This window comes from Candoia aspera, chromosome 2, assembly GCF_035149785.1.
Source record: "Candoia aspera isolate rCanAsp1 chromosome 2, rCanAsp1.hap2, whole genome shotgun sequence".
Classification (NCBI taxonomy): Eukaryota; Metazoa; Chordata; class Lepidosauria; order Squamata; family Boidae; genus Candoia; species Candoia aspera.
The window spans coordinates 209,789,345-209,806,021 of record NC_086154.1 but is presented as its reverse complement, the minus strand read 5'-3'; the positions used below and the strand labels follow the sequence as shown (position 1 = coordinate 209,806,021).

The 16,677-nt window shown below is 38.8% G+C and overlaps 1 protein-coding gene across 1 annotated transcript in view; it reads left to right on the top strand.

Moving 5' to 3' along the window:
• Window positions 1-15,195: 15,195 nt before the first annotated feature.
• The window catches only part of GRAMD2B (GRAM domain containing 2B), a 69,044-nt gene continuing 67,562 nt past the window's right edge, over window positions 15,196-16,677 (top strand). The window contains exon 1 of the mRNA XM_063295279.1: window positions 15,196-15,432. Within this exon, the coding sequence (XP_063151349.1) occupies window positions 15,305-15,432 (128 nt within the window). The 5' untranslated portion in view covers window positions 15,196-15,304. The remainder of the gene's footprint in view (window positions 15,433-16,677) is intronic.

The window sequence follows — 16,677 nt, the reverse complement described above, 5'->3', positions numbered from 1 at the left end:
AGACTAGCTCTTAAATCCTAGGATTAGTGTTTGTGAAGATTTTTAGGCATGGAATTTAACCAGTCATAATTCATACATCTTAGGAGCAAAGGTGTATAGCAAGGATAAGCAAATTTGGGGATTTTGGGAGCATATCTGGAATGTCTAGACTACAGCATGTTGTAGGTAAAGCTGTCATGAAATGGGTTATGGGGAAATTTGCCTATTCAGAAAATGCCACAGCTGTCATAACCTCTCTCTCTCTCTCTCTCTCTCTCTCTCTCTCTCTCTCTCTCTCTCACACACACACACACACACACACACACACAACCACCAGATAAGTATGCTGGCCTCAACCATAACCCCCTGCCACTGATCCTAGTTAGGACCTTGCCTTCTGGGTAGAAAAAAGCATTGGACTTCAGCCATTCACTTGTTTTATTGTCCATGGATGTCTACTGGACCTACTTATGCCCCAGAAGCATTCTTGTAAATAAAGATGATCCTAGAGGCTGATGCTGTGGACAGCAAACTGTCAATTTTCTGTGTTCTTTTTTTATTTAGAAAATGTCTAGTATGGAGTAGAAAGCCTGAGATGTGCCAAGGAAAGTGTCCATGGGCTCCATGCTACTTGTTCTTGAAATAAAGCAATTTGGAGTATCCATCAGTATAGACACAACTACTCTAATTAATCTAAAGGCTCTCAAAATTGGCTGGAACTTCATTATCTATCAGATTAAATTACTTCCAAGATTCCTTGTAATTCTATAATCTACTTGTCTCCCTCATTTGATGACTTTTAATGCAGACCAATGTTATACTTAATACATTATATGTATCCAGTTATATTTTACTGATTTAGTTTTCTTTGTGTTCTTATATGATTCCATTCACATCATCTTTTTTTATGGTTTGGGGTTTAAAGACTGTCCTTAAATTGATGCTAAGTAAAATAATGGGATTACTAAATAAATGTAGCAAGCCAAATTAAATGTGATTCTTGAAGCAGAACAGTAGATGGCATAATTACTCTGTGGTGCTACAGAAGTTTCAGAAGGCTCCCTGCTTTCAGTTAGAATCAAAAGAGTGTACATTGTCTGGCCAAAGCTAAGCAATTTAGCATTCCCAACGTTCTAATGGGAAAAAATAAGTATAGCCTTACCTCTCTTGCCGAAATCAATAAGAGTTAAATAATTTCTGGAGGATATGCAATACAGTATTATTTTCCTTTTAACTAAATCATTTAAACCAGGGATCAGAACAGTCTGCACAGCACTGGAAGGTTGCTGTGGTGATATGACATATTCACTACCAGCTAGCTACAGGGGTCCATCCAAAGTATAGTTTAGCATTTGAAATAATCAGCTGAATCAATATTTTTCATCAATGGCAGCCAAAGGAAAGAATTAACATGGCAAGGAGGGCTGTGCAGGGTTCCATATTCAAAGGGGAAAAGATGATTCAGCATGCAGAGGGACAGGCATATGCTCCACCTGTTGCACCTCCTTAACTCAACTGCATCCATTCCTAGGTTTGCATAGTGGCAACTGCATGAGCCCAGGAAAAAAAATCAGCTTCTTTAAGGTGTTGCTGACCGGTGCAGCATGCAAGTTCCCTTCCACAAGATTAGGCTATTGCATCAGTAGAAAGAGCAGGAAGGAAATGAGGATGGAATGTTCAGGTCAACATTCCAATTCTGGGCCCCTCAGAGGCTCATAAAAGCCTTGCTTTCTGTGAATCTTAACACTCTGAGGGTGAATCCTGGCTGGAGGCTGAGAAGGAGGCTGGATAAGCCATGAAATATACAGGCAATAAATCTGGAGGAGAATTTAAAAAAAGAAACACTTGGATGTTCAGTTTGAACCAAAAGGGTTTGCATCCCTCCAAAAAATCATTGGGGGGCAATCTTGATCCCAGTCTTGGATCAGGATTTTCAGACTGAGCTGTAGCAGGAAAGCCCTTGAAAAATTGAAAACCAGGTCCCTTGTTGAAAGATGAATTTTCAACAGTTAAAGCCCATCAGAAGATGTCATGAAGCAACTCCTCCCAAACAGCTTTTCCACCTCAGAAAAGAGGGGAGTTGCAGAATAATGGAGAACTTTAAATGGAGGGGTGGAGGAACTTACACAACAGTCTTGATTTCCTTGTAATCAGATACGATCAAATATATTCCCAAAAGGCATTTCAACAGAAATCCCCAAACACCAGAAGAATGAGGCTGAAAGATGGAAATGTCTTTTTCAGGGAGAAATAGGAATAGGAGAACTTGTGAGAAATAGGAGGCCAGATCAGTATAGCAATGTAATATGCATACATATCCTTTTTTAGACTTCATACATAATGTTCTTGCTAATATCTGCCCAAAATAAGGTTCTTGTTCCTTTCATTGTCTCACAAAAGAAAGCAATTCAGGGAAAAAAGCTCCCTTCACATAATTTACCACTGATTTTTCTCTTCCAGCTTTTAAATGTTGAGGCTTCTTGGTTCCAGTAAAGAGCAGATGGAAATCCTTCAAAGGAATTCTTAAATAAAACAAGCATATCACCATTGTGCTTCAGCAAAGGATCGTTACCTTGTCGTGGTGCTGGAGCTTGAGCACCTCAATGATGCCATGAGCTAAACCGTGAAGGGCCACCCAAGACAGGAAGGTCATGACAGAGAGGTCAGACTAAATGCGATCCCTGGGGAAGGTAATGGCAACCCAACCCAGTATTCTTGCCATGAAAACTAAATGGATCAGGACAACCAGAGATATGTCGGTATACCATCGGAAGATGAGACCCCCAGGTCGGAAGATGGTCAAAATGCTACTGAGGAGGAACAGAGGATGAGTTCAACTAGCCCCAGACATGATGACGCAGCTAGCTCAAAGCCGAAAGGACGGCTAGCAGCCGACGGTGCTGGTGGTGAACGGCGAATCCGATGTTCTAAGGATCAACACACCACTGGAACCTGGAATGTAAGATCTATGAGCCAGGGCAAATTGGATGTGGTTATTGGTGAGATGTCAAGATTAAAGATAGACATTTTGGGCATCAGCGAACTGAAATGGACTGGAATGGGCCACTTCACATCAAATGACCACCAGATCTACTACTGTGGACAAGAGGACCACAGAAGAAATGGAGTAGCCTTCATAATTAATAGTAAAGTGGCGAAAGCAGTGCTTGGATTGAATAGATTTAAGGGACTGGACTTAGTAGATAGGGTCCCGGAAGAACTCTGGACAGAAGTTTGCAGCATTGTTCAGGAGGCGGCAACAAAATACATCCCAAAGAAAAAGAAAACCAAGAAGGCAAAATGGCTGTCAGCTGAGACACTAGAAGTAGCCCAAGAAAGAAGGAAAGCAAAAGGCAACAGTGATAGGGGGAGATATGCCCAATTAAATGCAAAATTTCAGAGATTAGCCAGAAGAGATAAGGAATTATTTTTAAACAAGCAATGCGCAGAAGTGGAAGAAGACAATAGAATAGGAAGGACAAGAGACCTCTTCCAGAAAATTAGAAACATTGGAGGTCAATTCCAGGCAAAAATGGGTATGATCAAAAACAAAGATGGCAAGGACCTAACAGAAGAAGAAGAGATCAAGAAAAGGTGGCAAGAATATACAGAAGACCTGTATAGGAAGGATAACAATATCGGGGATAGCTTTGATGGTGTGGTCAGTGAGCTAGAGCCAGACATCCTGAAGAGTGAGGTTGAGTGGGCCTTAAGAAGCATTGAGGCAGCAGGAGACGACGGCATCCCAGCTGAACTGTTCAAAATTTTGCAAGATGATGCTGTCAAGGTAATGCATGCTATATGCCAGCAAATTTGGAAAACACAAGATTGGCCATCAGATTGGAAAAAATCAACTTATATCCCCATACCAAAAAAGGGGAACACTAAAGAATGTTCAAACTATTGAACAGTGGCACTCATTTCACATGCCAGTAAGGTAATGCTCAAGATCCTGCAAGGTAGACTTCAGCAGTTCATGGAGCGAGAATTGCCAGATGTACAAGCTGGGTTTAGAAAAGGCAGAGGAACTAGAGACCAAATTGCCAATATCCGCTGGATAATGGAAAAAGCCAGGAAGTTTCAGAAAAACATCTATTTCTATTTTATTGACTATTCTAAAGCCTTTGACTGTGTGGACCATAACAAATTGTGGCAAGTTCTTAGTGGTATGGGGATACCAAGTTATCTTGTATGCCTCCTGAAGAATCTGTATAACGACCAGGTAGCGACAGTAAGAACAGACCCCGGAACAACGGACTGGTTTAAGATTGGGAAAGGAGTATGGCAGGGCTGTATACTCTCACCCTACCTATTCAACTTGTATGCAGAACACATCAGGCGACATGCTGGGCTTGAGGAATCCAAGGCTGGAGTTAAAATCTCTGGAAGAAACATTAACAATCTCAGATATGCAGATGATACCACTTTGATGGCTGAAAGCGAAGAGGAACTGAGGAGCCTTATGATGAAGGTGAAAGAAGAAAGTGCAAAAGCTGGCTTGCAGCTAAACCTCAAAAAAACCAAGATTATGTCAACCAGCTTGATTGATAACTGGCAAATAGAGGGAGAAAATGTAGAAGCAGTGAAAAACTTTGTATTCCTAGGTGCAAAGATTACTGCAGATGCTGACTGCAGTCAGGAAATCAGAAGATACTTAATCCTTGGGAGAAGAGCAATGACAAATCTCGATAAAATAGTTAAGAGCAGAGACATCACACTGACAACAAAGGCCCACATAGTTAAAGCAATGGTGTTCCCTGTAGTAACATATGGCTGTGAGAGCTGGACCATAAGGAAGGCTGAGAGAAGGAAGATAGATGCTTTTGAACTGTGGTGGTGGAAGAAAATTCTGAGAGTGCCTTGGACTGCAGGAAGATCAAACCAGTCCATCCTCCAGGAAATTAAGCCAGACTGCTCACTTGAGGGAACGATATTAAAGGCAAAACTGAAATACTTTGGCCACATAATGAGAAGACAGGACAGCCTGGAGAAGATGTTGATGCTAGGGAGAGTGGAAGGCAAAAGGAAGAGGGGCCGACCAAGGGCAAGGTGGATGGATGATATTCTAGAGGTGACGGACTCGTCCCTGGGGAAGCTGGGGGTGTTGACGACCGACAGGAAGCTCTGGCGTGGGCTGGTCCATGAAGTCACAAAGAGTCGGAAGCGACTAAACGAATAAACAACAACATCACCATTGTGAAGAAACTGGAAAATGTTCCAGTGCTAACTGAACTGCATTATTTGAGTACCCTAGACTAACTACTGTATAGGGGCATCTGCAAGGGGAGGATTCCAAAAGTCAAGATGGTGGCACACATGATGCAAATAAGGGGCAGGATTTCAATTGCAGTCTTGATGTTTTTGACCATCCCACCCACACACCTCTACTACTATAAAATACTTTGTTATTTCCCCTTACAAAAAAATACTACAACCTTCCTATGTAGTAATTCCATTTATTTTTCTATTTACTAGAGAGCTTTAAGTTGACTATAAATTTCACCTGCCATCAGATGTACAATTTCTGCTGAGCAGCCTGCTTCCATATATCCCATCCTATTATCCTATGGACATATATACAACTCATTAGTAACTTAACTTATGGATACATCAGTCATGATAGCCTCAGTGCTGGCTCCAGAGTATATGGCATTCCTACATCATATTGATTGATGGTGCCACCTCCTGCTGATGTGAAGATTTGCATTTTTTGAATTATTCAGAAGGAGGGGTGGCATTGATGCCCCCTACGCTTTACTGCCCTAGGCCAGTGCCTACTTGACCTTATCCTAGAGCTGGCCTTGATAGCCACCACAGATGCCAAAACTGAAGAATTCTTCTTTCTCAAAGAAGGAAGTAAATGAGTACCTGACTTACCTATGTATTAGCTTCCATGGAGTGCACCAGTGCCATGTGTTGATATGATGTAGGAACTGGACAGCAATCAGCTAAGTATCTGAACTACTTCTGTGTCACATGCAGGTGACATATGGTACAAATGAGATCCACAATGAGTTTTTCTTCTCCTTTCCTCCACACTGTTACCTCCCATAAGCCCCAGAACTTCTGTAGAGCATTCACCAACTTTGGAACACATTTGGGGAGATGAAAGTCAGTAAAGTGTAGTGATTAATTTGCTGGACTAGGAGCTGGATTAGTCCATCCTCAGCCATGGAAGCGTAATGGGGGACTGTGAGTCAATCACTCTCGCTCAACCCAACATGTCTCATAGCAGCATTGTTGTGGGGAAAAATAGGAGGAAGAAGTACAAGGTACACCACCCTGAGCGTCTAAATGAAAGGCAGGATATACAGTAAATCTAATAAATAAAAACAAGAAAGGGAATGTTCGTGTACCTGGTTCCAAAGGTACAGTTCTTTCAAAGGAAGAAAAACCCATTGGATTGCACACATTACTTTCAAGGAAAGAATTAAAAGGTACATGGCATTAGGCCCTAATACTACAAGGACAATGCATACATGTTCTGCTAAGCCATAATGCAGTTAGTTTGAGTTTGACTTAGCTGTAGAGTGTGAACTCCGCCTCTGTGGCTCTTAAGTTAATATTTACAGCTTAGCAAATTGCATGAGATAAATCCATTAAGGTTTACTTCATAATCAATGTTAAGCAAATTATGGCTTAGTTCAATATGTATATGCAGTCTAAAAGTAGCTTACCTGACCAGCCAGATGGCACTGATTTAAGAGAGTGTGTACATTCAGCAGTCTCGATTCAACTTTTCTACAGCACAAATTGAAATTTCATTTACAAAATCTTTCCTCCTCCGTACAAATGGTAAAATGGCTGTATTAAAGTGTACTGAATGTAAGCTATCTAATATTTGTCAAGATCCATTGCAAAATCCCTTTATTAATTTTTTCTGGGAGACATCCTTCTCCAAATAGTGCTTAATAACTCTCAGCATGACATAAGCATCAGATTTGATGGATCAATAGTGTGCTATGTCAGCTTCTCTTCAACAGTATTCAGTTACCAGGCAGATAGATTGATGTAGGCAGACTGTTCACTTCACACCATTCCTCTGCAGTTCAGTGGAGACCTTGCCCTCTTATGCAGCATTCTTTGATCCTGGAGACCTTGAAACTGTGCTGATACATTCTCTATGTCACTATCTCACTTCCAATAGAGACATTAATTTCACATGTTTTAAGTATTATGAATTCCTCATAGGAAAAAAAAAGTAGACATAGTGTTTGAACTTAATGTGGAATATTTATTTCCAGTGCCTACACATTGGAAGATCTTTTCTTTCTCTATAGGCTGTTGAAAGCATAAAATGACAGCCTCTCTTAAAGTTAAAGCACAGGACATTTTTTTATAATTTTTTTTATTAGAGATTTTCACATAAGTAAAAGATAAACATGAAATGACATAAAGTAAGATCAAGAGAAAGAAAAGGAGAAAAGATAAAAGAAAAAGTATGAAAAGTAGTATAGATAGGAAAAAAAAAAAAGATATATAAAGAAGTGATTTTCAATCTCCTTTACAGCGGTTACAAAGAAACTTATTGTCTCTCTTCCCTCTTTAAGATTACATTACATGATTCCCTTCTTCCCATATTCAACCCCTTTTAATCAGCAAATCCAGAAATCACCAGTTCCTTTTTTCCATTTTCACCAAAAAGTCCGTAAGAGGTTTCCAGTCTTTTATAGAAGTACTTGTTGTCTTGAAAACACAGGACATTTTTAATATAATTTTTAATATTAAAAAGGGAAGAAAAAGAAAGAGAAGAGAAAGAGAAAATAGAGAAACAACAAAAATATGTTATTATATATAGATTTGTAAACACATCATGAAAACCTTGACTAATGATATAACATTGAAGGGTATTTTTTATCATTATATTTATATGGAGCCATCTCATAAACAGAATGCAAATACATATTGATGACCCAGGATTGTAAATCTAAGTCACATTATATTTATTACCCTTAAAGAAATCATATTTTTTCAAATAGTGATCAATTTCCATTTTTGGGCATTTGGTGGCTGATTTGAAGTACTAATATCCCTATTTGCCCATGACTTCAAAGAAAGATTGATCTACAATTTTCAGATTGGAAGTATGCCAGAATGTATGTTTATCATGTGAATAAGGATCAAATTATGCTTCTCTCTCAACAACTTCCTGTTGTGCCTTGTATCCTTTAATCCAGGAAATACAATGGAGCAATAGCTAAAAATAGAGCCAAATCTCTGGCATGATGTCAAAAGGCTCACATGGATCTAATTGTGCCCACAAGATTTTTTTTAACACAATCACACATTTTATCAAGGCAAAACGTGCCATACAGAAACTGAAATCAAAATATGTGCCCAGTGACAAAGCTGAAAGTTGGTGAAGTTAAAAACCCCATCATTGTAGTAAAAGTAAAGGTAAAGGTTTCCCTTGACGTAAAGTCCAGTCGAGTCCGACTCTAGGGGGCGGTGCTCATCTCCGTTTCTAAGCCTTGGAGCCGGCGTTGTCATAGACACTTCCGGGTCATGTGGCCAGCATGACGACTCGGAACGCCGTTACCTTCCCGCCGAAGCGGTACCTATTGATCTACTCACATTTGCATGTTTTCGAACTGCTAGGTGGGCAGGAGCTGGGATTAACAACGGGAGCTCACCCCGCTGCGCGGTTTCGAACCGCCGACCTTCCGATCAACAGCTCAGCGGTTTAACCCGCAGCGCCACCGCGTCCCATCTCCATCATTGTAAGATAGCTATAATTTAGATTAAGAAAATCTAAGTATTAGTCCTTCCCATTAAAAAAAAAATCTAATATCCTAGCAATCTGCTTGAAATAACTTACATGTTATTTGCTTGAAATAACTTACATGTGTTGGCATGACATACGTCTAAACAAATATATTAAACTTGAAGTAATATTCAAGTTTACAAGACTTTCCTTTCCTCAAACATTAAAATGAAACTTTGAAACCATCAATTTATGCCAATTTTAATCTAAGATTTTAAAAAATGATATGTTTACACACAAATTAAGAAAGTTTCCTTAATATAACTATTCCAGATATTTAAAACATTCAAACAACAATTATTATAAATTCCTATAGAAACATTAGAACCCATAGGAAGTATACGATACTATTTCCAATTAATTAAATTACCTAAAAAATTATCAGACTATTGCTCAACTGTTCAGTATAGAAAATACATAATTATCAATGAGGCAGAATATATCATCACAGGATAGAGCATCTTCAAATCACGATACAGAAACTGAATTCCCAAGCAAGTCAGCCTATTCCATCTGAAAAGTAGGGGAAAAAATTAATAACATTTAAAAGACTATGTTGCTTTAATTCAGTTGATCCCATGACAATATTTTTAGCAGCATTTGGATCATCAAACTTTTCATACCTGTATCCAGAGATTATAATTCTTCCTTTTAGCAGCCCAATAATCTAAAACAGGAATTCTGGGAGCTGAAGTCCACACATCTTAAAATGGCCAAGGTTGAGAAACACTGATCTAAAACGTCATTAAGGGAGGGAAAACTACAGTTTTTACATCCTTTCAGTGATGGTGTTTCAGATTGCTTGCTACATTAGAAGTGATTTTCTCCCAGCCAACTGATCAATCTGATCATCTGACCAACAAGAAACAAGCAGAGTTTGTCTGTCATAAAATTGGGATTTTTGTGATGGAAGTCTGCAGTGCCACTGACAGCCACAGATTCCTTATCTATGATTTAGACCAAGGTTGAGTAATCTTTTCATGGCCAGGGACTTTCCTTAACTCTTAGGGAAGACTTTGCAAGACAAAGGCCATAGAGGTAAGAAGAGATGTAAATAAAGCATATTGCCTATGTGGGCATAGATGAAATTTTCCATTTTTGGAAATGGAGTTCAGGGATAAAGATTAGGATGTTTTCAGGTTTTGGTTTTTTACATGCATACACATACATATGATGTTGCATATATTTTATAGGTTATTATGCCATTTCATTCATAGACTAGTAAGAAAAATCATCTCCAACGTTCAATATTCATAGATAGCTCCTGGGGTACAAAATGTGTGGTGCTGTTGGGGCCACGGAGACATGCAGCCCTGGGATTGCAAATATTGCTCCCCCACAACCCATGGTTTAAAGCCCTAAACAGTTCAAGCCACATTACTTGAATTACCTTCATCCTGTGGCAGCTGGTGAAATTTAAAGTTGGTGGAGGCAGCTGGGTTTTTTTTCACACCTCCAAAACACATATATGGGGGGGGGGGGGATTATGACACATTTTTGGATAATTTGCATGCCAATGAGAAGTTCTTAAAAATTTAAAGGGTACTAGCATAACATCTACATGACCTTACTGGATAGCCCACTGATGTCATTCAACTCCACTGCCCCAGCTAACTGATTTTACAGTAATGTCATGAACTTGTACCTGCGAAATACTTTTAATTCTCACAAATATAACATAAATACTGTTTTTCATCATATTGAACACCAGTTCCCAAATTTCTCAACAATAACATCTCTTTTACAGTTCACACAAAAAGTACTGTAAAACATATGCATATCACTAGGTAATGATTTCACCTGTTAGCCATCATTCTTTGAAGATGTAATATGCTGCAGCTTCCAATCTCCTTTTATCACAGCCCTAACCACACAGCAGATCAATTTTTATTTATAAGAAATCTTGTCTGGCATTCTTTCTGATAAACAATGTTTCTATTTCCTTTTTTATTACAATTCTTCATGCTTCATATCACTGGTTTTTCCAGTGATAACTTTACCAAGGTATTAAGTCTGTCCTGACACATTGTGTTTCTTAGAAAGATTTTTATCTTCTTCAAACCTTTCTGGATCTGCAGTTGCCACTGAAGTAGTTATAATGATTTTCAAAAATTGTATCGTCCCTTATGTCCTGCAGATTGTTATTCAGAAGATATTCAGTAGAGCCAGTCAAACAGCAATGTCAGTACAGAATTGCATCAGGTAAGATCATGTTGCATTTCCAAATGCCTGAACTAGGAAATATTTGCTATATTTTTCAAAGCATCTGAACTTTGCATGAGTTCAGTACTTTCCAAGTGTGTCGTAAACAAACTTTTCTCTGGAGTATACAGTGACCTTATATATTTTATATTCTACTTGTTCTGGCGGTTCTATATTTATATTCCCAGTAAGATGGTACCACTGAGCACTTTATTATAGGTGCCCTTAATGCCAACATGTAGTTCATTTATGGTACCTGTAAAGTGGGAGATAACATTTTATACACATGCAGAATCCATGTCTTGCTTTTGTAGCTTATCATACCATATGTCAACATGAGGCATTGGTTCAAGGAAAATGAGCAAAAAAGAGAGTAATTCTTGGTTTTATTTCTTTACTGCTATTCAATCCACCAAGTTCAAAGCAGCTAACTGGAAAAAAAAAATACAGCATTATGAAAAACCATTATAAACTAAACAAAGCCAAGCTGCCCCAAGGAACAACTACAACATTCAAAATCACAGCAGGAGGGTTTCCCTCATTACCAATCTTTTCCAAGTCTCTCTGTAAGAGCCAGGTTTTAATAGCTCTCCAGAAACCAGTTGGGTGGGAGTCTATCTTATTTCAGGAGGCATGCTGTTCCAAAGAAAGGGGCAAGCTCCATCAGTCTTCTCAAACTTCCAGCTTTGTGGATATTATTATTTCCAAAATTACCTTAGTTTTCAATCTAATGAAAACATTCAGTGAGATGCTCTCTATGTTTACTGTATTTACCCTATGAATGTAGATATTCTACTGTTTTCTGCGTCCTACTGGAAGTTTTTTGCTATGATGTCATCTAGGACATTTATCTTCCCTGAAGAAGATGACAAGAAAATTCTGCAGGAATAACTTCAGCAGAAAGCAAAAGAGGAGGGAAATTACCTGTTCTTGGGAATTATACCTCTTCTTCCCAATGTTCCAGTTGGGTCTCTGGAACAGCTCCCACAATAAAAAGTTGATTAATGAAAGAAGTTGCATTTGAAGGCATATCCAAGAGCCTGCCTTTATTTTCTGCCATTGGGCTTGATGTAATTGACTGAAAATTCCTTTTGCTTAAAATTTGTATCATTGATACAAATCAGCAGTTTCCATGGGACTTTCTGCCCAAAAGGGAACAGGACACTACATAAGCCAGTTCGGCCCTCCTTTCATTGAGAAGATTAGAGCATTTGCCATGTGTTCTACCTGTAATCTGTACCTCTACGGCATTCCTAGTCACCAATGGTGTTAAACTGGACTGTTTAACACCATTACACCCATACTGTTCAGCATGATGATTACTGCCGTGCTGAATGTTGCCTTCCAGTGATGTTGGAATCAGCCTCATGTACAGAGTAGATAGAAAGTTCTTTCATTTGAGGAGACATCAAGCTGTTACCAAAGTAAAGGAAACTGTTCTGAGAGACTTCCTCTGCCCATGACTGAGCTCTGAATGCTGGCTCAAAGTCAGAGATGCAAGTCTGCGTGGACAAATTTTCCTCAGCTTATGATAACTTTGGACACACAATCAATATCCAAAAGACCAAAGTCATGCACCAGCCTCTCTTCATGTACTGTGCACAGAGCCCAAAATCACAATCAAAGGGCAGAAACTACAGGCAGTGGACCAGTTCAATTATCTTGGCAGCACCTTCTCCCAAGCAGTGACTATTGATACAGAAGTTAACTGCAGAATAGCAAAGGCAAGTTCTGCTTTGAGTAGACTCTACTGCTGCACTGTGTGGGAACATTGAGGTATTAGTTCAGCAACAACATTGAAGTTCTACAGAGCTGTCGTACACACCACCCTCTTATATGCCTGAGAAATGTGGACTGTGTATCAAAGGTGTGCAAGACAGCTTAACCATTTCCACATGACTTGTCTTCACAGATAGTAGGCATCAGATGGCAAGATAAAGTACCAGACACTGAAGTTCTCTCTAGAGCAAGTTTACCATCAGTCCACACATTGCTGATGAAAGCACAGACCCGGTGGGCAGGTCGTGTCATCCGTATGCCGGATGAGTGCATATTCAAGCAGCTCCTTTTGGGGGAACTCTCTGCTGGAGGATGCTCGCATGGAGGGCAGAAGAAAAGCTATAAAGATACACGAATGCCTTCCCTGAAGTCATTCGACATAGACAAGACAGCCTGGGAAACGATGGCACAAAAGCACCCTACCTGTTGTGGCCTCATCCACAAAAGCTGTCAAGCTTGCAAAGCAAGGTGCACTGCTGAAGCACAACATAAATGCAAACTGTGCAAGTTTAGAGCCACCAGCGCAACAACTGCAGTGCCTACACATTTGTCCCACGTGTCAGGACATTCTGTGCCTGAATTGGCCTGACCAGTCATCTTCGGACACATTACATTCAGTCTTAATGTGACTAATGATGTTGAGGTCTTCGTTGATGATAGATCCCTTCCTCTGCCAGTAAGAGCCTAGACTCATTATTTAGACCTGAAACAATAGTCGGCAGTAATTGAGGTCACACTATTTGTTTAATTGAAGCAATTAAATATTTAATTAACTCTTTTTTTTTCTTGGAGTGCATGGCCCAGTTTGGCCCTGAGTGGAACTTCCACTGCCTTCACCTTTATCTTACTGCCTCTATGTTAAAAATTCAAAATCAAAATCAGCCCATTTCATTTTCCCACTGCTAAGAACAATTAGGTTGCTAGTCCAAGTGGGAGGACACTTTTTGCGCTGATTCTGATTTTGGAAAGGGGGGAAATTATCTGACAGGCTTTGCAGATCCTATGGAAATCTCACAGGGAAAATAAGTTATTCTTAATGGCTTTTCTCAAATTGTATTGAGGTAGTTAGCTTACTGCACTTTTCCCAGTTTACATTATTCTAAAGCTGTTATTTACCCTCCAGAAAAAACAAATGTGTATGTGCAAATTGCAGCTTTGGAGGGAGTGGTTGAATTTGGAGCAAGGGTAAGCTATCAGTAAATATAGAGTCCTCCCACAGTACGCCCACTGGGGATACAAGCTATCATATCTGGGGTGTGAAAATACAGATGACTACTAGATGGTGGTGAAGGGCTTTGGAAAACTCAAACTGTTTGTCCCCATATAGTGGCTCTCCAGATTCTTGCAGCCCAGATATGATAGCCCTACTAATGGTTGGAAAAGCTGACCAGGCCCGCCTGCTGCCAATTGCAATCCATGGGTTGAGAGGCAGTCAGTCTCCCTAGTTCAGGATTTCTCAACCAGGGTTCCCTGGAACCCTTGTGTTCCATGAGAGGATGTTTGGGGTTCCCTGAGAGATCACTATTTATTTAAAAAATTAGTTCAAATTAGGGCAACTTCACATTAAAGAGGTAAGTTTCATTCTTTATTTTTAGTTTAAGAACATTGTTAATGCGTATATACGGGCCTACACATTAAACAAATACAATAATTTTGTAACTTCTAGCCTGTATTTGAGCTTGAATGTGCAGGGTTCCCTGAGGCCTGAAAAATATTTCAAGGGTTCCTCCAGAATAAAAAAGTTGGGAAAGGCCACCCTAGTTGGAAACTAAAGGGTATCCTCCTCGTTCAGCACAGGTATAGAGGAGGGGATAAAATCTCTTTCCTGGTGCTTTCTCAGCAACCTGTGCTGTGCTACCTCAACATGCTGTTGGTGGTCTCAGGATATATCCTGGAGCAGAGGTATGATTTTCCCCATGTGCAGTAGCCTCATATCTTGCCTTGCTCTAACCAGGCATGATCATGGGTTTCATCATCACAATTAAGAAAATATTGAAAGAATAGGAAATCCAATCACCAATCTCTTTATCTCATCAAATGTGTGCCTTAGTTCTAGAAACTTTCTGAAGCCAAAGAGTTTTTTATCCAATCCTGGACCAACATTATATATAAGAAATATCTGCTCTGGTATATAGCTTTGATCCCACTGAAATCAAAAGAGTTCTGCAGTGTCCAGTCTGAAACAGAATTTACCATTGCTTAAAACAAAACTCAACCACCATTTAGTGGCTAAAGGCCACATTTAGCATATCTTGGGAGGCTGATGTGGAGTGGATGCACAACTTTGTTCTAAAGTCAATAACATTTTAGTACTAAAGTCAATTTTAGTATTAAAGTCAATAAAACGACCTACTCTGTGCCGACTAAGACAGGTGCACAGGGCATTGCCTATGAGAAAGTAAAATACAAGTGACATCATTTAAATAAGTAACTTATTAACTTAAAAGCTCTGGCTTGAACTAGATTGAGAATAAGAAACCAAGCCAGATATCAGCAGCTGCTTGTTCTGTGGAAATACATGTTAAGGGAAAGGCAAACCATACTGATTCATTTTTTCAACACCAATTTCACCTTGTTAAAATGGTGAGGAGAAAGCATTCTTCTGGTAGCCCAGATTTTCATTACAAGATTCAACCCAGCTTCTGCAAATCAAGTGATCAACTATGTTCCCTTAGCCCTACTGACAATACTGGATCGGTGTTTATAAGGTATGTTTAGGAAAATTGTTTTTATTCCTTTTTCTGGATATTTTGACCAAATGGTTTATTATGATGGATTTATCACATTGTAGCTTGTAAGCAGTGAGCGTAGCTTACCCACCTCACAGAAGATAATGTGAAATGATGATTTTGCATCAAGAAGCAGCCTAGGCAAATTTTAAATTTGGTTTTTGGTTTTAAACTTATACAAATAATAATACAGATAATACCAGTTGCATTCAAAACTCTTCATTTCATTTCATTTAAAATGCCACAAAGCTATATAAGTAAATATATTTATATGAATAAATATAAGAGCTGATTTATTAACTAATTAATAAAAAGAATGAATGAAAGTGAAAATGAATAAAGAGAAAAGGCAGAGAAAAATCTACTTTTCTACAATTGCAAAATAATAATAGTTTAGTATACTATTTAATTCTAAACTTGGTAGTTAAAGCTAGACCATATGAAATCTTGCCTCTCCATTGATACTAAGTTACCTCAAAGGCTGAGAGTCAACATAGTATATTAAACCAAACTTTAATATCTGATACACTAACATCTTTCCAAGAATACAAAATCATCCTACTTCTCATAAATAAAAAATAATGTTATGGAATCATCTTTAAGCTACCTGGGGAAATGTTTGTTCTTCTAAAAAAAGTTTCTAGTCCATTTAATAAAAATTCCAAAAAAATACAAGTTCAGGTTGGAATAAAAAGTCACCATTCCAAACCCTGAAAATGGGTTTTGCTTAAGGACTTCAATCAATATGAATATGCCTATACCAGACTTCCCCAGTCTAGTGATGGAGCTACAACATACACAATTCCCAGTCAGCAGGAGAATGTGGCCACAGTTTATGTGAAGGCATCAGGCTAAGGAATGCTGGAATGTATAAAATTACCCAGGCCTTCCTTTCTCAAATTAATATATTTGTCAGAACTTACTTTCCACTTAACTATTCTGCCCTTTTATACAGTGCTTGTGGTTCCTAAATTTACTGTAACTGCTGAGGGTTAGACTACAACATTCAGAAAAGTATAACATTCAGTGGGTATTTAAGTTCTGATGCACACATTAATGAAAGACAACTGATAAATAAGAATAAGAATAATCAGTGTGATATTTTAAATGAGATGTGACCATGAGCAAAGAGCAAATCAGGATCTACATCAATACATTCAATAAACATTTTATAAACTGCAATACCGGTTTAATTTTCTGCTACTGACTCAAAATAAAGCACAC